The sequence below is a fragment of the Urocitellus parryii genome, chromosome 3 (genome assembly GCF_045843805.1).
Source record: "Urocitellus parryii isolate mUroPar1 chromosome 3, mUroPar1.hap1, whole genome shotgun sequence".
Classification (NCBI taxonomy): domain Eukaryota; kingdom Metazoa; phylum Chordata; class Mammalia; order Rodentia; family Sciuridae; genus Urocitellus; species Urocitellus parryii.
The window spans coordinates 103,872,464-103,898,115 of NC_135533.1; the positions used below are offsets into that span (position 1 = coordinate 103,872,464).

A 25,652-nucleotide genomic window follows, 5' to 3' on the forward strand; every position below is an offset into this window, starting at 1 on the left:
AATCTAACCCTCCCCAAAACAGAACAGCTAGAGAAAAGATTTCTCGGCAGACACAGAGCATGAGGGGACATTTGATGCCTGCTTTATTCAGTCACCAGTAATCTCTCTTGCGTCACTCACTTTTGTTACAATTGACTAATAGGCTACATGCCTCCGCCCGAGCCCCAGCAGATAGAAACACTGTCCTAAAAGGCTGAGCTCCCCAAAGAGCAAGGAGCAGCAGGGATGGGGCACAGGAGGCACCAGTTCCAAGCCCTGCTGTGGAAAAACTGGCTCTGCAGACTCCGGCACCCGGTGAGTGCTTGCCTTGGTTCTCCAGAGGGCTCCAGTGGGGGTTGGAGAGGGACCAAGGTATGTCTTCCCTGGCAGGTGCAAATGTTCACCCTGCAAGGGATTTGGGAAAGTCAGATGATTTTACAACCGAACTTGCCCTAAGGGACAAAGTAGCTGAATTCTAATGACCAGCATAATATTTAGACACTAGAATCTTATCAAAAAAGGGCTAATTTAGAAAAAATTTCCTCCAAATATAACAATGCACTTTAAACTCTAGTTGGTGTTTTGGATACTTATTATAAAAGATGAACTGGAAATCATCTGGTTTACAAGGCATCAAATGTATTTAATGCATAGATAGAAATATTAAGATCAGTGTTTCTAAGGCATGAGTCCATGCAAAGTGTGTGTAAACAGGGCTTTGCAAGAAACATGAACTTAACACTATAAATAAGACATTAAAAAATTAATTTTTTAAATGTCTTATTTATAGTGTTAAGTTACACATTTTTTTTTAGAATTATATTTTAGTTACATCAACAAGGCTCTCCTAAGGAGATTAATGAAATTACTCAAACCAAATTTGTGTGAACATTTACGTAAAGGTCCCATAGATTTGTATTTTAATAAAGTAGAACTCAATCACTTATTATTATGATTAGTTACCCTTTATACCTGATGCCACCAGGTAAACTTTAATACTTAGTGATGTCGTTTTCAGTAGTAGTTCTGCCATACTGTTTCTGTATTATTTTTGACTTTAAGGTTCACACTTATCAGATTAGGTTTTTCTGTGGATGAATTCTTCTGTTGCAGAAATTCAGTAATTGACATGGAATTTAATCATGTTGCTGAAGATCCTTCCTCTCTTTCTCACAATAGAACAAATATTAAAGGAGATGTTTTCTTTTCATATGGTATCAGGATTAGAATGATTTCAATTGAAATTAGATTGTACAAGAATTGTAAGGTCAGGAATGAACAAATGGGACTTCCACTTTTGATGAATTGTTAGCACATTGGTGCGTGTATAGGTGGTTTTCCATTTAAGTACAGTATATTAAACATGGAAGTTTGTTTTGGGGAACTAAGCCTATTTTCCCATGAAAGGACATTCTAAGGGGGAAGCTGGATTCCCAAACACCGTTCTTTCTGTTTTATATATGTCAACTCATTAAGTTCAATAGCTCAGTGAAGGTAAGGAATCTGGACTATCTACTCCCTATTATTGGACACCTGATTTGTTTAAAAATTTTTCATAATTATTATTGGTATAAGGGAAATATCCTTATCAGAAATATTTTGCTAATTTATTTATTTGATGTCTGCTTTTATAAAATGATAAGTCCTATGCCCTATGCTTCTTCATCTTATTTTTCTCTTCAGTATTCATCATTTATAATACACTACATATTTACTTGCTTGTTAATTACCTCTGGATCTTGCACTAGTTTGTAAGATCCATGAGAGCTGGACATTTTTCTGACTTGTTTACCAGCACACTCCCCAGTACACAGAAGAGTACCTGGAACACAGCAAGTGTTCAATAAATATTTGTTAAATGAATAAAGGAAGGATAGAATACAGTAAAAACTTATTGTATCTCTACTGGGTGAACAGTACAAATGTGTGCCCTGTCTTCAAGGAATTGGAGTCAGTTCTGAGAAAATCAACCAAATATGCAATAAAACATTTAATAAACACTTTTCTGGGAATATGTCTACAGATGTTCACACACACAATGAAAATGGTATTTGTTACAAGTTTATTTATTATGACATGGCTTACAATAGCAACAGAGTAGAAACAACCCAAGAATTTGTGTAGAATTTGGAGTCGCCTGACAGCGTGCACATCCCAGCTCTGTCACTCACTAGTTGACTTATGTAGGCAAATTTCTTGGTTGGGTTTTCTTTCCTATGAGATTAATTTGTTTGCAAAGATTGAGTGGTTACTCCATGCAATGTGCTGGCAGTGATGATTAGCATGAGTGGGGGATGTTTTCTTCCTGGACCATAGTGGTTGGCAGGGTAGCAGACCTCTGGGACATGAGCCAGGGATTATGAGGGGCAGGAGAGGTGAGGGTAGCTGTAGATATCTGATTTGCATGATTGGGTTAGAGCAGAAGCCCAGCGGGTATACTCTGTGATTATGTTTGCATCTCTTAATCAATTGCAGTGGAAATATTGAGGCCAGGCCCCTCTGGGTAAATGTCTTTAAACTGACCCACTTTTCATAGCTTCCTTCTGCTTTTCAGTGATGATCTGTGAATTCTTTTACATTATGGAAATGGGTGTTGGCATAAACCACAGAACAACCAATCTGACCAAGGGAACAAATGGCCTCAAATAAATGTTTCCTTAGCGAATAAGAACCAGGCACTATTTGTAAGCGGAAGGAAGCATATCCATTTTCTATTTTATTATTTTAGGATTATAATTTCTTTAAAAAACATTCTATTATGGAAATTTCAAACAGGAAAAAAATTAAATGGTACAATGAATGAATAATATCCATCACTTTCTCATATCTAGAGTGTTAAAATTCTATTGTTGGGAAAAATTAGTTTATAGAGAAGCATGTTTTTAGAATTACTTTAATGCCACTCTGATTTTTCCTCTTGATTTTAATTTATTATACAAGCAGCACTATAACTATGTGAAAATTTCTTTTAAAAACATCTAAGATTCCTTTGCACTAATTCATCTGCTACATTGGTGGTCTTTTCTTGTCATCAGGCATATGTAAGATAATATAATTACCTTGCATAATTAAAATCTTAGTCTTTTTTTCCATTTAACATTGAGGTTCAATACTTCAAAAGTTGCTCTATGGTCTTTCTATTTAATGGTTTTATTGTATGATAGTTCATCAGTTATTGAAACATTTCCTTATGTTGGGCCTTAAAGTTCTTCCCAGTTCTTACTGTCATGAATGACGTTGTGATGCAGGAAGGATACATCCTGGTGCAGGCAGGACCAATCCTGGTTCTCTTGAGTATGTTTCCTAGAGCAGGGCTTCTGGGTCAAGGTCAGGACATGTTCATTTCTGGCAAGTCAATGACAGTTGAAGACGCCCTCAGGAGTCTTCCTGGATAGTTCCTGAAAATCTCATCAAGTGTCCAGTGGCTGTGAGCCAGGATTTTCCACATGAACTTACATATTTACTTTTATATTTCATTGTAACTATAAATCAATCAAATTCTTTACTTCTAAATTAAAAAAAAACTAATAACAAGAAAATGCTGTAAGGCAAGCATCTACTCTTTAGAAATCTCCTAGTTTTGAGGTCTTTGGGGATCCCTGTTTTGATAGTGACTAGAGGTGGCTGAACCCAAGCCTTGTGTGCTGTGCACGACACTGTTCCCCAATATATACCTCGAGTCATGGAGCAGGGGTGTATTCATTCCTGCCCAGAGTGTATGAGTCTGCTTAGGCTGCTGTAACAAATCCCACAAATTGACTTAAGAAATAGACCATTTGTCTCACAGTTCTGGAGACTGGAGATCCCAAATCAAGGTCTCAGCAGGGCTAGTTCCTCTGAGGACTAGATTTATAGATGGCTGTGTTAACCCTACATCTCTTTACATCATCTTCCCTTTGTATTTGTTTTTGTCTCCAAATTTCTCCTTTAAAATGACATAGTCATTTGGGATTAGGGCTCACCTTATTCTGCTGTGTTCTCATCTTAACTAACCACATCTGCAATGACCCTATTTCCAAATAAGATCACATTCTAGGGGGCTGAGGATTAGGACTTCAACATATAAGTTTTAGGATATGACAATTCAGCCTATGAGTATAAATCCATCCCTATCTATATAAATCAAACTTCAGCCTCAGTTGACAAACCTATGCTTTTAAATAGCATAGTCTGGACCTCATGTACCACCATCCACAGGGAGAAATGTGGTACTTAACCCACTTGGGTGGAAAGAAAGATATTCATCAGAATGTGCCTTTCCCAAGAACAAGCTTAAAATCTCCACCCAGCATGGAGTGAAGGCAGGGAGATGGGAGGCTGAACTGAAGCTTCTGGGCCATTCTTCATGGGCTGCCCAAGGGTCCAGAGTGACTCAGTGGCCACCTGGCTCTGACTTCTGCTAGTTCTTAGCAGATAGTTTCTCAAAGTGCACAGCTGGGACTACCTTTAAGGGCAGAATTCTAACTTTTAGTTAAATGTCTGTGGTCTCTCTGAGTATACAGACTGGCAGAATGACACTGAATTTTCTGGGCATGGTAAGCTTCTGGGGTGTTCATATGCTAGTCACCCTTAACTGAACTCTAGATGCACATCAAAGTGCCTGTACCTTGGTTGGCCTCAGTCAGCTTTCAGATTCTTCTCATGGCAGGGTCTGAGCCACACGACTTAGGTATGGCCAGCAGCCTGGCCCTGCTTGCATCCTTCTGATGGTACATTCAGTATGGACCACAGGACTTGGTGGTGATATTGATTATAGCCTGTTGGTCCTTGCTTGACACCAGAGGGCACTGAAAGTGTGCCACTCTCTTTGGCATGCTAATACTTACCAGAAGCTGCAAATGAACATAGTGTTTATGGGCTGACTGATCAGAATTTGGACCTAGGGAACATTGCTAAACAGTTACCTGCTGACCAGTGAGCTTTCTGCTCTGCATCCTGGCAGCTGACCACCCCAGGAGAGCTTCATACACAAACCCACAAAGATGGGGATTCCTCAGGATAGTGTGGGAACACTTGAACTGTTCCTAAATGTTCTAGCAGTTATGTGGAAGTTGCCCATTTCCCATGATTAGGCCACATGGTCCCTTTAGGGCTGACTTCTTTCCCTCTAACTGGAAGCATATCTTACTGCAGATGCCCATGTCTATGTGATGATCTGAGGCTCTGACCTGAGAGTCTATCAATATAATTAGAGAATCATCCAACTTCCATTTGGATTGATAAGATGGCAAAGTTGATGATCTTTCTATTGGTTGTGAAACACGGAACCTGTGGGGTTCTTGGGGTTGGCCTAGACTGGCCTGGTTGTCAGGATTCACCCTGCCCTGAACCCTGGGAAGGAAACTGTCCAGTCACTATAAGGCCACTGTAGGTCATTTGGGTGTGTCTCAGTTTACATAGAACTGTGATCAAAGACAAGTGGTGCATAAATCTAATTATTGAAAAGCAAACATGCTTTTGTGTCTTGAGGGCTAGCATGTGCTGGGCTGTTTGGGGTTTGTTTGCTTTTTCCTATTCATTATCACACAGTGCCTTTTCACTTTGGATAGAGCTTCATTTGCTTCTAATCCTTTTGACTGTAGCTTTGTTTCCCCCTGCCTTCCCTCTAAGCACAAGTCATTACATAAACCAGGAGACATGAAAACAGCTTTAACCAACAGTGAGGTAACTCCTGTGTAAAGAAAAGGGCTAAGAGTTTTTTGTTCAGCGGTAATCCTCCTTTGTGTCCTATGTCGCAGCCTGAATGTAAGAATGTCCAGGTCTTCTAAAGGTATGAAAAAATGACTGTTAAACACACACACACACACACACACACACACACAAAGCATCTGATTTCCCGTTTCCTTTTTGGATTGTTTGCCAGGATAAAAAGAAAAAAGAAAAACAAAACACAAAACAAACACAACTCTGTATGTTGCTCTTTTTCTGAAATTGTTACCAGAATCTTAAAGAGAAAAATGACAAGATCATCAAAAGACTAGGACTGGAAGATTTTATTTAGGATGGTGGATTTATGTGGCTTCTGTAAAACACAAAAAGCAAAGATATCTTCTTTGCCCAGGAGACTTGTTCCCTCCCACTTTTGAATCTAGTTCTCATTAGAAACACCCTAGAATTCCCTTGCTGTAGTTATTTACGTGGTCCAGGTAGGCCTGGGTTTTTCAATGACAAGAAAGGTTCAAAACAAAACAAAGCAACTCATATTCACAATAATTCAAGAAACCAGAGGCAAAAGCAATGTCAAGAGTTGTTTCCATGAGACTCTATGGGAGGCTGAGGCTGTTTACTGGGGAACCAACAAGATTGAAGTGCCCTCTGGCTTTGTCACCCTGGGACTGTGGGAGCCCCTTCAAGGAAAGCTTTGAGGTCAGCTATACATTTACCACTCTCTGAGTCCTCTGCTCTCCCTGCTTTGTATCCCCTCAGCATATTTCCTTCCCTTGATGCCTGGCTGTTGGCTTCTTCAGAAGGTTCACCCATGTGGTGCCATCTGCGCAGGGCTAGGTGTGGTTGTCCTATGGCAGGCACTGGGGCTTCTCCCAGGAGCACAGTCATCCAAACTTGCCTCATTAGCAACTGTCATACTGTTACCTGTATCCTGAGCCAGAAGCCTGACTCTGGAGACCAACTAATCAGGTCTGGCCATGCCCTAAAAAAACCAAGCAGAAAAGGTAATGGTGGAAAGCAAGGAAAGACAACCTTAATCAATATGGTTATGTTAGGAAGGCAAAGTGAGACTCAGCATCTCAGCCCTGTCTTCCAGTTGCTGAGAGGAGATACAGGTTTAAATAGAGAAAAAATTGGAGTAGCAGGTGAAAGGTATACATAATGAAGCAGTCTTGGTCGAACTGTGATCTGGTGGATCATTCACTCAGTTCTGGTTGTGCAAAGGGACAGTTCTGGAGTAGTCCTTTATCTCACAAGGAAGCAATTTCCTCTTGTTGCTCAGGATATGTGTTTGTCAGACCTGTGATTCTGAAAGCCAACAGTTCAGTTCCATGTGATGATTGCTCCTGCTTTTCCTGGAAGGTGTAGCACAATGGCTGAAGACTTCTAGATGCTACTCTAGGGGTCTAAAATCAGAGGCTGCAATTCTCCCTGGCAGTTTGGTCTCAGTCTTGAAGGGAGAGATGAGATAAGTTGGGTAAACTTAGGGCTCATAAGTCTTGTATTACTAATTTTTAGATGAGCACTTGCCCCTTAGAGGATTAACAGGCTTACATGTAGAGGTGAGGAGGGACTTAACCCAAAGTTTAATAAAGGAGACTGATACAATATGAAGGCAGAGAGGCCAAGCTTTATTCTGCTTTCAGCTACCCACAGGGCACCAGAGCCATGGATTTTAGCAAAGTCAGTCTAAGTTCCTGTTTTAATCCTTCAGATTTAAGGCTGGGGCTCCTGGGAGAAGCTTACCTGAACCTGTGTTCCCCGGTGCCCTCCTATCTGGAAAATGACCATTCCTTAGAGATGGGGGCAGACAGCTAGGAGGTGAGGTAGCCCTTCCCAACTTGTGGAGTCATGGCTGATGGCTTCCCAGAGGGGCTGCTACAGAAGACTCAAGGTGGAATGTCAGTGGTGTGCTGTGCTCTGGGAGGGACCGAGGGTATGGTCTTCCCTTTGCTTCAGCTGTTCTTCTGCCACTTCAGCCAAGCTGAGTGGTGTCCATCCTTTCTTTTCCAGATGACCATGAAATTTAGACCGGGATCCTTGTCTTCTTCTTCCTAGACCTTTTACAGGAATTCTTACTTCCAATTTCATAGATGGAGCATAAAGGTCAGAAGGGGAAGGGATCTCCCTAGGTCCAATGGCGGGGAGCAGCAGGGCCTCCCCGAGAGGAGGAGGAGAACTCCTGATGGAGAACTCACACCCTTCCTGTCCCTCCAGTGGATAGCACTGAACAAACACTTGCTAAATTTATGTGACGAAGACTTGAGTGTGTGAAATGCTCCTGAGCACGTAGAACAAGGACATTCTCTCGTGTGCCAGGGGTGGAGTTGGTGGTCTCTACATCATTCATTGTCAGGAGCCACTGGTGACATCCACAGGAAGGCCTGGGACATTGTCTGCCATACACTTGATATCCGTGGCCATAGCATTCACTGGTACAGATGGTCTGAGTTCCAGATTCCAGCCTTACACTCTGTGGCAGGAGCATGCTTGTGTCTGAGGGTGTCTTGATCACCCCAACATGTCACTCTTTTGATATACCACATCACATTAAGTATGACCTTAATGCAAAACATATTTTTCATAAGCGTAGAATAATTTCTAAATAGTAATATGGCTGAGCCAGAAAGGAGCTCAACCTACTGTCCATCTGGATGATTCCTGCTGTGTATGAACTGGCTTAATTTTCAAAGGGATGTATGTTCATGTGACAGCAATTCATATGTCCAACGTTGTATTCTCTTTGGCCCTGTGTAGTCGATGCTTACAAATTTAATATAGATACCATGGAGTAGGAAGTTGGTTTTTTTTTTTAATTTTCTATTTTGAGGGATCAGTATAAGAATTAATTTTAAATTGTCCATTGAGTTATTTTACAATTGTATAATTAGAGCCTTGGTGAGTACAAGTATTTCTCAGACTTATTGTCCTTTTCTTATTCAGATTTAGTTTCTATATCTTATAAGGTCATCTATTCCTTTTGCCTAAAATAATACTTCATAATTTCAAACCTGTGGGATTCTACTTTATTCCCATTTGTTTAATCAATAGTCTTGTAATTGATTAGTGTAATCAATAGTCTCTAGCTTTTCTAAGATTTTAATTTATCTATTTCTAAAAATTCCAAATCCAAACTGCCAACAACTTTGCTAAATCACTCTTTCTTCCACCTGTGTACTGAATAGATTATTATGTCCTATATTTTGTATCACAAGAGAATCTATTTTGGGGTTTGCCATGCTATGGCATTGATGTAACTTTGTGCACTAATTTCATTTTTTAAAGCATTGATACTTTATAATAAATTATAATGTTTTCTAGAATTAGAATCTTTTCATAACTTTTTCCTTCAAAAATGTCTTTGCTTTTGAATATATTTATGAATCCGTCAGATTTTAGAATCATTTTTGACTTAAAAAATCACTCCAATTGGTATTTTGGTTAGATTTGCATTCAGTGTGAACAGTAATTTTAGAAGAAAGCGTCCTCTCAGTTCTCCTCCTCCTTTGCTCCCTGGTCCCATCTTGGACCACACAGTGTCCCTGTGCATGGAATATTTGGCACCCTGGATGTTCATCTCTCAGACAATCTTCCATCTTCTCATTGAACTCAGCTGTGGCAGAAAAAATACTTGCCTCCTACATCCACTAGCTCAAACATCCCAACTCTGGCCACAATAAGTGGAGATTTTTTTTTTTTAATGCAATTCAATATGTATTTAACTCCATTATAAAAATCATTGCTCAGGGGTTCACTGAATACAGTTTATTAATTTACTAATAACTGATGCTTAGTTTGTATTCCTTGCCCCCCTCCCACCCCCACAGTGGAAACATAAATAACTGCTTTGTAAATATTTTCACATACTTATTCAATTGTTTCCTAATGAAAAATACAATGAGTAAGAATCTTTGGGGGCTGGGGTTGTGGCTCAAGCAGTAGTGCACTCGCCTGGCATGCGCGCGGCGCTGGGTTCGATCCTCAGCACCACATAAAAATAAAATAAAGATGTTGTATCCACTGAAAACTGAAAAATAAATATTTAAAAATTCTCTCTCTCTCTCTCTCTCTCTCTCTCTCTCTCTCTCTCTCCCCCCCCCCTCTGTCTCTCTCTCTCTCTCTTAAAAAAAAAAAAAAAAGGATCTTTGGGTCAGAGAATGTACATTCCCAACTTGGGTACTTATTGTTTCTTTAACTTCCAGAAAGATTGTGCCAATATTCATCTTATTCCAGGGTTCACATTTAGCTTTAATTATCTGTTTGCTTTTCTCCTTTGATTCCATGAGAGAAGAAACATTGAAAGAAAAGCAATTGTTTTTTAATGAAAACCAAAAGAGAGGAAGAGAGAGGAAGAGGGAGGAGGCAGGAGGGAGGAGGGAAGAGGGAGGTGAGAGAAGGGAAAAGGAAGAAAGGAAGAGGAAAAGGGAAGAAGAGAGAAAAAGAGTTTGTTTCTTTCTTTTTTCTTAATATACAAATAATATAAAGGTTTTTAAAAAGTTTTCTGGAGGAGGGAATTTTGGCCTTTGATTATATGATTTTTGGAAGCCCCAGGTCACCTGTGAGTGTAGTTGGTAACTGACTCTCTGCTAGGTTTGATTCATGCTTCGTTTGAGCTTATTGTGAGAATACCAGATTATCTTTTTTTTTTTTTTCCCCAGTACTTAACAACAAGAACCTTAAAATACTTCTGGGAAAGTCTCCTTCTCCATGAGGTTTGCATCAAGAGGCCCCAATGCACCAAAAACACAATAGAGTTTCATGCTTACTTCAAAGCCCTTTGTTTTCAAGGGCAAGGGCAACAAACTAATTATATGCTTTGCTTCAGCTTCCTTGATATTCTAAACTTATGATGTTTTTCTCCTCTCTCTGCCAATAAGATCTTGTGACTAACTTCTCCCCCTGCTGGGTGTCCCCTTTCCTTCTTAATTCATTACAACTTTACGTTTTGTACAGAAGCTTTTCATTCTACATGGTTTTCAGCTAACCCAAACACATTCTGTATGAGCCACTTGAAGAATTTTAAGATGAATTTAAGCTCATTGGAGGATGAACTTAGTCTGCAGGTCTGAGCTTCTGTCCAAGTTGCATTGCAAATTAGTTCAAAGAATCTACACAAAATAATTACCTTTAGGTTTCCAATGTGTAAAACAGACACAATATTATCTGTTTTGTTGTTTGCCATGAGGATCATACACTGGATGAGTATATAATGCTCTAGGATTATGCAAGGAAATTATTTGAGAATGGGATTAATTTTCTTATCTCCTGCAATTGTTCACTTCATTCGCTTTCAGAAGTATGGGTTTAATATCCCTTATCCAAAATGCTTGGGCCCACAAGTGGTTTAGATTTCAGAACTTTTTCAAATTTGGGGGTATTTGCATATAACAATGAGCTATCTTAGGGATGGAACCCAAGTCTAAACATGAAGTCTATGTATGTTTCATATAAACCTATACGCATGGCCTGAAAGTAATTTTATACAATATTTTAAATGAATTTGTGCGTGAGGCAAAATTTCAAGGTGTGGAATTTTCCACTTATGATATGATGTGGGCATTGAAAAAGTTTTGGATTTTGGAGCATTTCAGATTTTTGGATTAGGGATGTTTAACCTGTACATTTCATTCAATCTTGGGAAATTAGGAAATATCATGTTTGTTCAACGCTGTTTCCTCGGTCCCTATTGCAAGGGATATGTGATATACATTTCCTGATGAATTTATGAGAAGATGTACATATTTTTATTGCTCTGATACACCACAATTTATTAATCTGCTCTTTTATCAATGGGTTTTACATAACTGCCATTTTTTTCATTCATAAATAATGCTGTTGTAAACATTCTTGAACACACCTTTTGGTTCAAGTGTTGAATATCTTTCCAATGACTGTGTTACTAGGTTAAAGTCAGTGTAGTATAAGTAAATCAATATGGTTCAACCTATTATATATTTGTTGAATTATTGGCTCAAAGATTTGCAAATCCCCAACTTACTTATTAATATTGTCAAACTGTATTCCAAAGTTCCTGTTGATCTACCTGCTGCCTAACTCTTGGTATTGTCAGACTTTTTAGTTTGCCCCAAATTAGTGGGTATAAAATGGCATCTTGTTGGAACTGAATTTGTGTTATATTGATAATTTCATAATTTGCTCTTGTCTTCTTATCTATTTTGACTGTTTTCTATAACATCATCTCCTTCTCTTTGATTTAGACATCTGTATGTATTCTGGACATTACACTGTCATTTATGCATGTTGAAATAGATTCTTCAAGTCTGTGACTAGTTTTTCTACATTTTAAGTACCCCTTTTAAAGAACAGAGATTTGAAATTTAATATAGTTTAATTTGCTTTATGTTAAAGGGTTTTGTCTCTTGTTTAAGACCCAAAGCATAAGCGTATATTTTTTTCTAAACATTTTAAAATTTTGTTTTTCTTTTTTCAATTTAAGACTTTTGTATCGCATAGTGATAAGGATCTAATCCATCCCTTCCTTCCCACCCCACTGTCAGGAAAATCAATTACGTGGCACAATTTATTGAATAGAAAATTCTCTTCTATTTTTCTGTCAACTACTTTTAAAATACATCAGGTTTCTGTGTCTACACAGCTCTGTTCATGGTTTCTTTATGTCACTTCATAGGTTGATTTGCTTATTGTTGAATGAATGGTACACTGTCAATTTAATTACTATCATGTTTTAGAAAGCTTGATATGTGGGAAGATGAGTTATTTCAACCTGTTGTTGAAAATGATATTGAATTTCTTTGATCTTTGTTCTCCTAAATATGTTTTAGGATCAGCTCATTAAGTATAACAACAGCCCAAACTAACCAAACCTACTAGAATTCCAGTGGAAATTTCACTGAGCCTGTGTATCAATTTGTGTAGAATTACAGACTTGCAATGGATGCATTGATCCCCTGAGTAGAACTGACATTGTTATAATACCTCTGGTCTGAGTTTATGTTTTGGGGTAAAAGTTGCATTTCTTTTATTCACAGATAAATTTTCCTATGCATAGAAAAATTCCTAGCCTTGAGTTTTTTAACATATTACCTTTTCTTCTTTTCCTTCATTCCCCTTGAGGGAACTCGTCCCCTGCCCCCTGTGACTGATTGCTTACACTTCAAGATTCAGCGCATGAGTTTTCTTTTTGTAGAATATTTTTGGTCACTCTCTTCCTCTTAGTTCTTTGGAGATTTATTATATATCTTGTAAACAAAGCAATGCAACGTTTGTTTCTAGCCAGCACACCACTGAAAGCAAAAGTGTTACTGCTGAATTTTAAATTTTATTTAAGTTTTGTTTTGGCTAAATTTCATTGCCAAGCATTTTTTTTTCCTTCGGGTTTCAAGATTAGCATATTATCTGGGTTCTTTCCTCACTGAAAAAAAGAAACAACCCCTCCCCACACACACACACACTCACTATGTTTTTTTTGTTTAATGGCAATTGGATGTGTATTTTATATATATATGTATATGTATAAATCACACATATATTTAATATTATATATAATAACATATAACTTTCCCATATTACATATAATCACATACTTACTTTTCATATATGTATTTAATCCCACTTGCTTTCTCTTACAAAATTGTGATTATAGATTCATTGACATCTAGTATCGAGTGTTTTGAAGAAATGTTTAAGGTCAGACTGATCTTCCCCGTCTTATTAGGGAGGTGACTTTTCCCCTGTCTGAATACCTATAGTATATTTTCTTTGCCTTTGAAGATCAGGAGTTTGAAGTTCACTACACATAGTTCAACTATGGCTTATTTTTTTTTTCTCTAAAATGTAGTGGCTCTTTCAGATTAGATAAACTCTTCCTCTCTGTTGTGGTCTGGGTTATATCTCCTAGCATTTTTCCCCCCATTTGTTGAATTCTCTGCTTTAGGAATGCCAACTATCCTTATGTTGTATGGTTTTTGCTTGTCAAATCTATTGGGTTTTCTGAGAATATTTTTGCCTTTAAAAATGTTTTAAAAGATCACTATTGCTATCTCCACCCTGCTCTATTCCAGCACTTCAAATCTAAATCTTTCTGTGTCTTCTAAATCAGTTAAAATTTCATAGTGATTATTTTTGTTATTTTTCTTTAGATGCATAACCTTTCTTTGAATTTATCTTTTTTGAACTCTTGTTTTTTTTTTTGTTTGTTTGCTCTAGTTAAATCATGCTTCTTTGCAAAGCAGTTATGAATTCTTCTTCCTATTTGAGTTTCTTTCCTGTCATGCTCTATGATTTTCTTTGGCTTCCACTGTTCTTAGTTTCTATCCATAGTGTGTTGAGATAGCTGCTCTGATTTCTTTTAATCTGACTCATACTTGGGCAGCCCAGCCAAAGTATGATACTTGTTCTTGACTCTTTTCAATAAATCTGAGGCCCATCTGATTTCTTCTTCAGTCTCTAGGGTGATCCCCGAGCCTGCTATACTCTGCTGTTTTCCTTTGGCAGGAGGAAGGTCCAGGTGATAGTGGAGATGAATGGGGACCCATTTGAGGTGGGACACAACCTTTATCAGTCTAGTTGGGCTCTGCACTCTCCTTTGCCATTTTGTTAAATATTTCGTACTATGTTCTTTCCATTCATTTGAGGAAGTTTTTCCCCACTGTAGATTCAGTTCACATTTATATATGTAGCTGAGGCTTCTCTGGAAGAATCAATTTCAGTGCTCACTACTCTTGTCTGCTCATTCTCTCTAGCTTTTCTGTTAGAGGCTTTAGGGAGACTGGTGTGGGATGTTATCTCCATAGGCATGGGTCCTGGGAATAGCCACAAGCATTGTGTGGGCAATCATTATGGCTTTGGAGACTCTGGGATAAATTTGAAAAGAATCATGTGGGCTTTGTCTGATCTGCTCTGGAAACTTATTTTTTTGACATCTTTGTAATTTCTTTCTTTCTTTTTTCTCTTATCAGGCAAAGACAAATTTCTCCCTCTCTCCTCTAATTTCTTTCCTCTTCCCCCCTTAATTTTGACTGGGGGAAGGAAAATTCTGTGAGGAAGTTTTTATATGTCATTCCATCTGAGGTCCTTTACCTATGCATGTTTTAATGCATGGCTTTGCTAAGGTCTCCCTGAATGTCATCTGGTCTCAACCGTGCTGAAGGAAAGGCTTCGATTGATATTTGGGCTGGGGTATGACAGGAATGGGGAGTGGGTCAGAGTCATAGTATTCAAGAGAAAGCCACAGTGAGAGGTAGTGCAGGGGCATGAAGCTCACAGGTGTAAATGGGGCGTTCACTGTGCTGTGGAGTTTCCCTCCTACTGGAAGAATAGAGGGCTTCATAGTTATTCAGAGGGTGACCATTGTCCTTTGTAAGCACCAGTAGGTTCTATGGGTGATTCCTTTTGTTGAGAGCAGAAGTCATGGTAGCATCAGCCTCTGGTGCCTGTGAACAGCACTGAAGCCCTTGTTTCCGCTTAGATCAGATATCTGGATTCAGAAGTCAGTACTGGGGCCTGGAGTGGGGAGAGAGAGCTCCTAAAAATTAATCAGAAATCCTTCCCATTAAACAGCGGCAAGATTAGAAATGTTAAACAAGATCCAAGGATAATAATGACACCTGAGAAGAGAACCATGCTGTAAAAATGTGATGAGAAAAAGAGGCTACTTTCATGCTTCCAAAGAGAAAGTCGAATGAAAGGAGGTGATTCACTTGCTCACAAAGGACAGTGACACTGCAGAACTCACCTTCAGAATGCTTTTCTCTTTAATGGAGTAGTGTCAAATTCAGAACAATGGAAGATTTTCCCACTTGTGTTTTTCAAAAGGGTCAGTGACCAACTTGTAAAAAACAAAACAAAATAAAACAAGCCTTCAAAGTAATTATTAGACTTTTATTTCAGATCCTCAGAGGAACTTTAGTGGTAATATGTAGAGCTGTATTTTTTTTTTTTAAACCGTGTTGTTCGAAACTAGAAGTTTGTCATTGATTTTCAGACTGACTGTAGCTTCAGGGTTCCTGCTATTTTAATTTGGCAGGCTCCTTTAACTTATATTGCCTTTGAATATGGGAAAATAAATAAGACGCTAGAAATACAAAGATAAAAAGTTGATTGCATGAAAGGTTTAGATAATAAAAAGGTAAATTAAAAATTAGAGAAAATATTTGCTTAAGGCTAAGAAAAGTGTAAATTATTTAATTAGAAGACAAGAAATGATGATTTATAAGTCAGAAAAAAAGAACAATTTAATAGAAAAATGGGTACCTAGAAGAGCAGGGAGTATTATATAAGGAATTATTACATACTTCTTAAAAATGATTGATCTCAATAATTAAAAGTTATTTATTTTTGCATATCAGTTTGATAAAAGTTTGAGAAAATTAAAAGATTTTTAACCTTAAGTGCTACTGAGAGTTTGATCAGAATTAATGAGGATTTATTATATATATATATATATATATATATATATAGTTGATAGACCTTTGTCCTTTATTTTACTTATTTATATGTGTGCTGAGAACCAAACCCAGTGTCTCACACATGCCAGGCAAGTGCACTACTGCTCAGCCCCAGCTCCAGCCCCAGCCCCTGATTTAGTTTTTAATGAAGGAATTTTAGTTTTTTCTATTCAGACTAAAAATCCAGATTAAAAATTACATACACTTTGGTCTAGTAATATTATCTCATAGATATATGTACAAAAGTCAGCAAAACAAGTAAAGAAAACTCATGAAAGTGTGGGCCCCAAACAGAAAACCATTCAAATTTCATAATTAGGTAATTGGTTAAATAATTCTATAATAGAAGACTAAGTTGTCTTTAATAGCAGTGAGGCAGATACATAAGTTTTGATATGTAAATTCTTTCTGAAAGTATTACTTATGCTTATATATAGTTCTTAAATCAACTAAGAAAGCTAAGATAATTCATCTTTTGGGTGATTGTGTAACAGTGGTCCACTTTATGCTTTGAATAAACCCTTGCTGCTCTGCCACTACAACTTATTTTTTAAATGGACCTGTTTCTTTCTCTTTCTCCCTCCCTGCTCCTCCCCAATCTCAGGGGAATCTTCCCCATCCTAGGCAGAGTTATCTGACCTTGAGCACCATCTACCCTAGGAACAAAGTAATCCAGACTTTGGGGAGTACTGGAAAACCTCAGAAATGACTGTCCCCCAAATTGACAAGTGAATCACATCTCCAAACAGAGAACATGTGGAATGTGGCCTTTGAGCCATCTCTTTAAAAGCCCACTCCCTTCCTTCCTGCTGATGGGCAGAAGTACAGCCTTTGGGACAGAAGCCCCCTGTGTTTCTTCCTTGCTAGCAAAGCAATCAGCCTGCTTTTTCCTTTTCCTCAAAACCATGTCCTTGTTATTGGATTGGCACTGGGGACAAGGACCCAGCTTTTGGTAACAATTGCTTGTATACTTTTTGTACTTTTAAAATTTTCTAACCATATATGTATTTATTTATTTCTAATATAAAAATTGTTATAAGAGTCTCAGGTCTACAAATGATTTTTCCATTTCTTTATAACCCGTTCTAACAGTAGCAATCAATGTCATTGAAAATGAATGAAAAAAAATTATCATTTTTTTTCCTTCATGGTAACAAATCATTGTTTAATATGAGGTACATTTTCTGTATTGCCTATTTATACTCAGTCAGAATTAATTATAGAATCCTCCCCCACCACCTCTTGACCCCAATCCTCTTAATATATTTTAAAAATTCTTACAGAGAATGACCAAATGATTTGAATAAATTGCAGCCTTCTGAGTGTTCCTGACATTTCTTTCTAGTTTTAAGCATGATCCCTTGAACCAGAGGGTGACCTCCTCCAGATCTTCTGTTATCAGAATGTGTGATACTAGGTTTCAGTACAGCCCAGAGAACTTTTTATCATGTTATATTTTCTGATCCAACACCTCATACACTATTTCAAACAGGGAAATTTCTTTTTCTCCTTTAATTACATCAGAGATTGAGTTTTAGGTCTAGCGCACTCACACATTCACACTTAGATCTGCGGCCTGCACTTTACAGAGAGGGGGATAGCAATGGCAGTTTAAGGTGCAAAGGAGCCAGAGAGCCCAGAAGTTCATGTTAGTTTAGAGCATTGTAACTTGGGGTCCGAAACAATAAGACACATTGCTTTGGTTGACTGAGCATCCTTAACTTGCAGATTTCCAAGTCGCTGTATGAATTAATTCTATGCTTGGCCTGTTTTGTGTTTGGCTGTACACTTTTGTACTTATAAAATGATATGGACTGGGCTGGAGCGCTCAGCAGTGGATTGCTCCCCTAGCATGTGTGAGGCTTTGGATTTGATCCTTAGCACCACATGTAAATAAATAAAATAAAGGTACTGGATCCACTTACAACTAAAAAAAATAAAATAAATAAAAAAATGATATGTACTGTAATCAATAAAGCAAGAATCACATTCCATGTGTCAAAAATGGCATTTCTTTTTCTCTTCTCTTTGACAATTCAGTTTTGTACCAAATATCACAGTTCTTTTTTGGTAACTCTTTTGGATTGTCTGTGTCTAGGGAATTGACTCTAACAGTTTTCAAAGTTTATTCCAATTTCAAGAAAGTCATTGAAGAGAAAAAAATTATTTAAACATAAACAAATATTCCTTGATTGAATTTGGAAAAACCAGAAGCTGGGCCTGGTGTGAGAAGGACCAGGAGATGATATAGTCATGGATCAGGATGAGACGACAAATGGACTGGGGCCTATCATGGAATTTCTGTCCCAGTAGTTGTTGTAGTAGGAGTGACAATGAGTTTCTTTAAAAGGAAAACTGAATTGTCAATCATCCTTCAAGAGGTGGAAATGTTGTAATGCTTTGCAATTTATTCAAGCACTTTTTTTTTTAAACAATATATATTTCCTCAGGTCCTTTCCCTCGCAGAATTCTTCTGGCCTTGTATCCTGTTCATGATTCTGACAGTACTTCGTTTCCAAGAACCTCCCAGACATACAGACAGTTGTAAGTTTTACTTAATATGATTTTTAGATTACAAACCTTCAGAGAAATAAGAGATACTCATTCCTTTCTTCTTCATCAATGCTGAATTCTGAGTGGAATAAATGGAGAGTGTTCCATTCTAACAGTAGCAATACATCTGGAGTATGTGCCAGTAAGCAGCAATTTGGATTTTTTTTAAATTAAAAATGATAGTCACACATTTGCTCAATTTAGCAGACAGCTTTATCCTTGCAACTAAACTGAATCAATTTGGACCTAGGGATATAAAGACATTCAAATGTAGGAAAAGTGGAATAAGTGTATTTCAGTTTACCACATGGTACTGATGGTGATGGTTTAGGTGGAAACTGCAATGATGATGGCAAATATGATGGTGATGTCCTGATAAACCATCACTAATAATTCTCTGGGCTCTGGGAACATCTGTCAGACCATTTTGTCTGTCTGATTTGAAATCTCAATAGCAACAACCCCTAAGAAACAATGGCCTGCTCTGTTTCCATTTACTATGCCACTTGAAATGTATATAATATGGTCAACTCTGCAAATTTCTCTTGAATAAATGATTATTGAATATTGGGGATTTGTCCAAAATAGGTTTTGTGTTATATTTAGGAGATATATATATATATATATATATATATATATATATCTATCTATCTATCCTGGTTGTTCTTTGTTGTTTGAGGACTGTATTATGTATTATAGGTTGGGACAATCTCCATTCAAAAGTTTTGCAGAGTTCCTATTTTATAAACCTTTTTATTTATTTAGCAAATAGTGTCTTTTGTGTCCCAGGCCTTATTGAGAATAAGACAGAGAACCAGGTATTCCTTTGCCTTTATAGAACTTGCTGGAGGACTAGACCATTACAAGGATAAAAGTATCATGTTGGGGATCCACATAGGAAACAAGTATGTTTGGGTCAGGGCTAGAGTCCTTAATCTCTGACCCAATATTCCATTGTGGTGGCTGCCATTCTTGACACATTCTTGAGGGAGGTGGTACACAGAAGTAATATTAGGGAAATGCACCTTCTATTACTTGCTGAGATATGACCTTCAGTATCTTTAAGGTCTCCTGTTCTATAACACTGAACCATGAGTCTGCTAAGAAGTTCATTTTCCCCTTAGCTTAAAAGTCCAAAAGTTTATTTTTAATTCATTCATTCATGTTTGTTCTTTTATTCAATCATTAAACATTTAGTGAATGTCCTCTATGTGCAAACAGCATGCCCAATACTAGGCAGAGTATGTCTCCATGTCTTGGGAAGTGAGAGAATCTCCCAGATCAAACTAGACTCCTGGCTGTTACCAGGGTTTCATATGCTACAGCATATGACATCCAAGTTGCCTGCAGTCATCAGGAGATGACTGTTCCCACCCTTCCAGGAAGTGAAGGGCAGTAGGATTGGGGAATGTGTGATCAGTACTTTATGAAGGAAGCTAGCTCACTGTAGCAATGTTTGTCTTGAAAGTCTTTGATTCTATCCAGTGAAGAAAACCAATTTTGCATCATATGATATTTAACAACTACACATAAACATTTCAGAAATCAAGTTGCACTAAACTCAGAACTTTTGCCCAAACTTTAACATTCCTAACTTACATGAGATGGGAAAAACATCTATTCTTATTCTTTCCATCTATGACTAGTTTGCAAGGGGCTTTGCCTGAGGGGACTGGCTATTCAACAGAGGTGTTGCCACTTGTGAACAGAGAAGTATGTAGACCCTAGGGGAGAGGTGTCTGGTATAAAGAGTTTTTGGTTTTGAATGGAGTCCTCAGGCAACTTTCAAATTAATAAAAGGGTTAATAATTTAATAATTTGATATTACAAATTACGATTCTAACTTAATATGTATTCCACCTCTTGTAGCAGGTGTATGGACTCATTTCTTCCTTGCATCTGTGTTCAGGTTACTTGCAACCCCGTGATCTGCCCAGTCGGGGTGTTATGCCCTTTGTCCAAGGACTTCTTTGTAACACGGGGTCAAAGTGCAGGAACTCCAGCTTTGAAGAGCCCATGGATCACAATTTTCGGTAAGAGACACACAAACGTCCTTTACAGATTCCTGGGAAGTTGATGCACATAGCAGAAAGCTTGCTCTTAGGACAGCCTTAATAATTTGGGACAGATCAGGGATTATGAAAGTGCAGAATTTAGAACTTAAAGAAAATTGGTTTTATTAAATTCAAATTTTACATAATAATGACTCCAACTAATGGTTAGTGTCTGTTAGCAGGGCTCTATTTCAAGACTCAGAACAAATGCTGATGAGCAAATTCCATTTGCATGCAATCGTTTGTTTTCTGTCCATTAAACTCTGACTTCAAAATTATTTGCTTAGTCAGTTTTTCATTTTGGTGCCAAGGGTCCCCCCAAAAAAGCAATTTTTGAGCTACCTACTGGGATTCTGTCTTCAGCTGAGATCAGTCAGCTCTTTCTCCTCTGTCTTGCCACATAACTGGACTGCAGGGAAGGTATGGTGCCTTCTCTGATTCTCTCAATGCTGAATTATGCTGATGTTGCCTGTGGCATCAGTTGGCATTGGGGATTGGGATATTTTCAAGTGAGAAGGGTCAAAGTGAATATACTTAAAGTGAAGGATCTGGAATGTTCTGGAAAGTTCTCCCAGGTGGAGTAAAGAATGGAAAAAAGTGACTAGTTGCTCATGATAGTATGAATTTATTAGGCATAGATGTAGGTTTTATTATGTCTATACTCATTGGTATTAACAGTCTATGGCATTTAAATATGAAGTGGATATTAAATTATAAGATCTCTTTCAACTTTCAGTTAAAAGAAGAAAACTAAAAGTTCCCAGATAATTTTGGACACAACTGTAAAATAGTTATAAAAGTTGCCATCTTGGTCCATTTGGGCTGCTATAACAAAACATTATAAACTAGATGGCTGATAAGAAATACACATTTTTTTCTCAGGCTTCTAGAGACTGAGGAAATTCAAGATTATGGAACCAGCAAATTTGGTGTCTGGTGAGGATTCATTCCTTACAGACCGCACCTTCTAGCTGTGTCCTCACATGGGGGAAGGCTGGAGGGGTCTCTCTGTGGTCTGTTTTACAGGGACACTAATAACATTTAAAAAGACTCCACCTCCAAGAAAAACCCATCTCCTTATATCACCTGAGGGGTTTCAGTTTAATATGTGAAGTTGGAGGTAAGCAGATATTCAGATCATAGCAGGTGCATTTGTTTTAAAGCTATGTAAACATATGATGTAAAGAATCATTTGAGATTTCAAGTATAAGACTATAATATTGAAAAGTTCCATTATCTCTGTCTCTGTCTCTGTCTCTGTCTGTCTCTTTCTCTCTCTGTGTGTGTGTGTGTGGTGTGTCTGTGTGTGTGAAGAGAAAGTATACATGCAGAACTCTTCCTGGGAAGCACTCTGGAATTCTGAGACTTATCAGCATTTTCATTTCAGGTGTTATATTTGTACCTTACACAGAATGGGGAGTTTAAATGATATTGAAATGGAAAGAATAGAGTTTTTCACACATACATTCCTGGCTCTATGATTTTTTTTTTTTTTTGGTTCTTGTGAATCTGCACAACTAACCAATCTCTCTGCATCTCAACTTTCTCACTTACCTACCTCAATTGTGCTGGATATTCAGGGAAAATAATCTAGTGTGATACAGGGCACAGACACATGCAACCAGAGGGAGTTAATAATAAATTCTTAGTACAATGGTTATAACAACTGTAAGATACTTTTTGACATTAGGAAATTTCTTTCTCTCTTTCCTTCCTTTCTTTCATGCTCTTCCTCTTCAACATCCTTATTCCAATTTGCAGAAACTCAGCGATTTCAAAATCAGCTTTATGAGAGTTCTTCATACCACATTGCCATCACGATAGTCAGTTAAATAATTTGCCAGCCTCACTAAACCTTTGATTTTGAAAAGCCAAGAATAAAATTACTCACAGTGTCTGCTAGTGCCCAAGGCAAGGTGTGAGAAATGCAAGATGAAATAGAGAAAGAAAATCATAAGGAGTGAGAAAAGAGGGAAAAGTGAGAAAGAAAGAGAAGGAAGAACAAAGAAATGCACTGGTCAGGCTTGCTTCTGGTTTCAGACCTGGCCACTGGCAATCCTCACTTCTCCTTTGCTCTCTTTATCTTTTCAAGTGTGGATTTGGTTGAAGCTCAAAGCCATAAACGAATAGTCACTTCTGTTTATTTTCTGTGCTAATTGTCTCACTTTAACAAGACCTGAAAACAAAAGTTTTCCCTTCAAGTCTACTTACACATTATTTGAGTTAAGTTAGTTCATGAATTTTCATGACTTTATTATTCCCTGGGCAAAGTTCACTGTGGATGGAAATCCCTGGTATCAGGTGATGTGGGTTATGATTATGCAAACCAGCTTCCTCATTCCAGGGTGTTAGCGGCTTCCCCTTCACTCTAATAAGAGGATTTCAGAGCAAAACAGGAACCATTTCCTACAGCGGATCAGGTGGGTGTTCCCACAGAGTGTTAGAGAATGTTCCTATTTTAAGATAAAACAGAGAGCATAAAAGCAAATGTAAAATGCTTTACAAAATGCCTGTGCTGTCTAAAGCTCCTTCCATTCCCTTCCCACAGTCAGGTCTTCAGAGCTGATGGACACAATTAGCCATGCTGGTTGGTTCTTCATGCTCATTCAATAGTGCCTGGTGCCCTGCTCTCTCACCTGGTCAGCTGTCGAGTCTTTCACTCCTGGCTCCTTGGAATACCTTTTAACCACTTCCCAGTGAACTCCAACAACTCCTGTTTTGCGGTCACTGACATTTTCATTTTTGCTTTTCTCCATTGTCAACTGCACCCAGATCCTTTAAGGCTCTCCTGCCCCTTGGTAACCACAGCCTCCTTCTCAGTCTTGTTTGACCATTGACTGCGGCTGCTTCATCTTTCAGCTTCCTCGTTAGGCTAGCATTCTTCAGATACTCTTTTAGAGTGTCTTCCAAATCTTATTAGTCTATAATATTCTTGGGCCCAGAGTCCAGCTTCTTTCCAAGGAGCTGAACCTTCCTTCCTCCATCCAAAGCAGCTAGAATTTGATCCTTGTTTCTTTTTGTTGTTGTTTTTATATACACATGGCAGTAGAGTATATTTTGACATATTATACATACATGGAGCCCATTCTTGAAGTGGTACATGATGTGGAGTTTCACTGGTGGTGTTTCATATATGAACATAGGAAAGTTTAATTCACTCTCTGTCTTTCCTATTTCCACCCCCTTCATTCCCCTTTGTCTAATGCAATGAACATATATTCTCCTTGCCTTTGTTATGTGTTAGCACCCACATATTAGAGAGAACATTCAGCCCTTGGTTTTTAAGTTTCTCTTATGTCTCCAGTTTTATCCATTTACCAGCAAAAGTCATAAAGTCATTCTTTTCTATGGCTGAGTAATAAGCCATCGTGCATACATATACATTTTCTTTATCCATTCATCGGTTGAAGGGCACCTAGGTTGGTTGATTCTTGTTTCCAAAAGATTTTGCTGACATGGAGAAGCACTGATATTGGAGACAGGTGGAGGAGAACTTCTTGCCCCATCCCTCCCCCTTGGAACCCCCTTCTACACTGATCAGAATCTCCCCTCACGTATCTCAGTGTCTTCCATGGAATCCTCCACTTTTTTTTTTTTTTTTTTTTTGCTATTGTCCCCGTCCTCCTAGACTTCCATAGTCAAGGTCCTTCCTCTAATGTATGCAGACAGCTCCTGAGCTGGTCAGTTGCTTCCTCATGATGATCCACATTGACCTCTGCACGGAGAAACGGTCATTTTTAATGGTCCCAGGGTTTATTTCCAAGCCCCTTTCAGTAACCTAGTGGAAAGCTGGGGAAATCGATTCTTAGTAGAGTGGTATTGCATCATATGATCTTAATATATCATTTAATTTACTTTTTCTTCATGTCTTTCAATATAGGTTTGTAGGGTTTTATTCCCTCATGAAGATCAGAACTATCTTTTGTTATTTATTTTCCTAGTTACTTTATGCTTTTAAGAATATATTTTGATGAGTTTTGACCATCTATGCACCTGTGTAACCACCATCATGAACAAGATGTAAAGCAAATTCAAAGCAATTCTACTATTTCCCCCAATTCTTCTGTGCCCCATCCCCATTGAACCTACTCCAGCTTCACTTTCTTTCCCAGTTTCAAGCAACAACATGTTTACTTTCTGTTATCTAGGTCTGACTGGCCTTTTCTAGAAATTCACATAAAAGACATACATGTCTTTGGGGTTTGTTTTTTTCAGCCAGCAAAATGTAATTCATTCCTTTTTAAATTGCTAAAGTAGCATTCCATTGTTTGGACATGCCTCACTTTCTTTATCCATTCACCACACATCTCTGGACGATTTGGGTTATTTCCAGTTTGTCCATGTATAAACAAATACAAGGCAAGGTGCTATGAGCATTAAAAAAAGTCTTTGAGTTAACAGATACTTTAATTTTTTTTCCTGGAAAATAGCTAGGAGTAGAATGGTTTGGATGTACTTTTAGCTCTATAATAAGTTTCTACCCTATTTTCAAAAGTACAGTTTTACACCGACAATATCAATATATGAGTTCAAGTAACTGAGCTGGGGGTGTGGCTCAGTGGTAGAGTACTTTCCTAACATGCACAAGACCCTGGGTTCAATCCCCAGTAGGAAAGATCTCATTGTTCTACATCCTTGCCAATGCTTGATATTGTGCTAAATTATTTAATTTTAGTCATTATGTGATTGTATAATTTTATTTAATTGTAGGGTTTTTTTTTTTTTGCATTTTCCTGATCATGAATGTTCTTGAGCATTTTTTCATGTGGCTGTTGACCATTTGAATTTTTGTGTGTGAAGTGTCTATTCAAATCTCATCATTAATATTTTATTTTTGATTATGTTGAATTCCCAGAGTTCTTTACTTATTCTGGATATAGTCTTTTATCAGATGTGTATCATAAATATTTTCTTCCAATTTCTGACCTATCCTTTGAAGAGCAAAGGCTTTTCACCTTGATAAAATCAAATT

At 37.9% G+C, this 25,652-nt stretch overlaps 1 protein-coding gene across 1 annotated transcript in view; it reads left to right on the forward strand.

Moving 5' to 3' along the window:
* The first annotated feature begins 225 nt into the window (after positions 1 to 225).
* The window catches only part of Abca13 (ATP binding cassette subfamily A member 13), a 441,561-nt gene continuing 416,134 nt past the window's right edge, over positions 226 to 25,652 (forward strand). The window contains exons 1-3 of the mRNA XM_077796801.1: positions 226 to 294; positions 18,524 to 18,617; positions 20,536 to 20,659. Of these exons, the coding sequence (XP_077652927.1) occupies positions 226 to 294; positions 18,524 to 18,617; positions 20,536 to 20,659 (287 nt within the window). The remainder of the gene's footprint in view (positions 295 to 18,523; positions 18,618 to 20,535; positions 20,660 to 25,652) is intronic.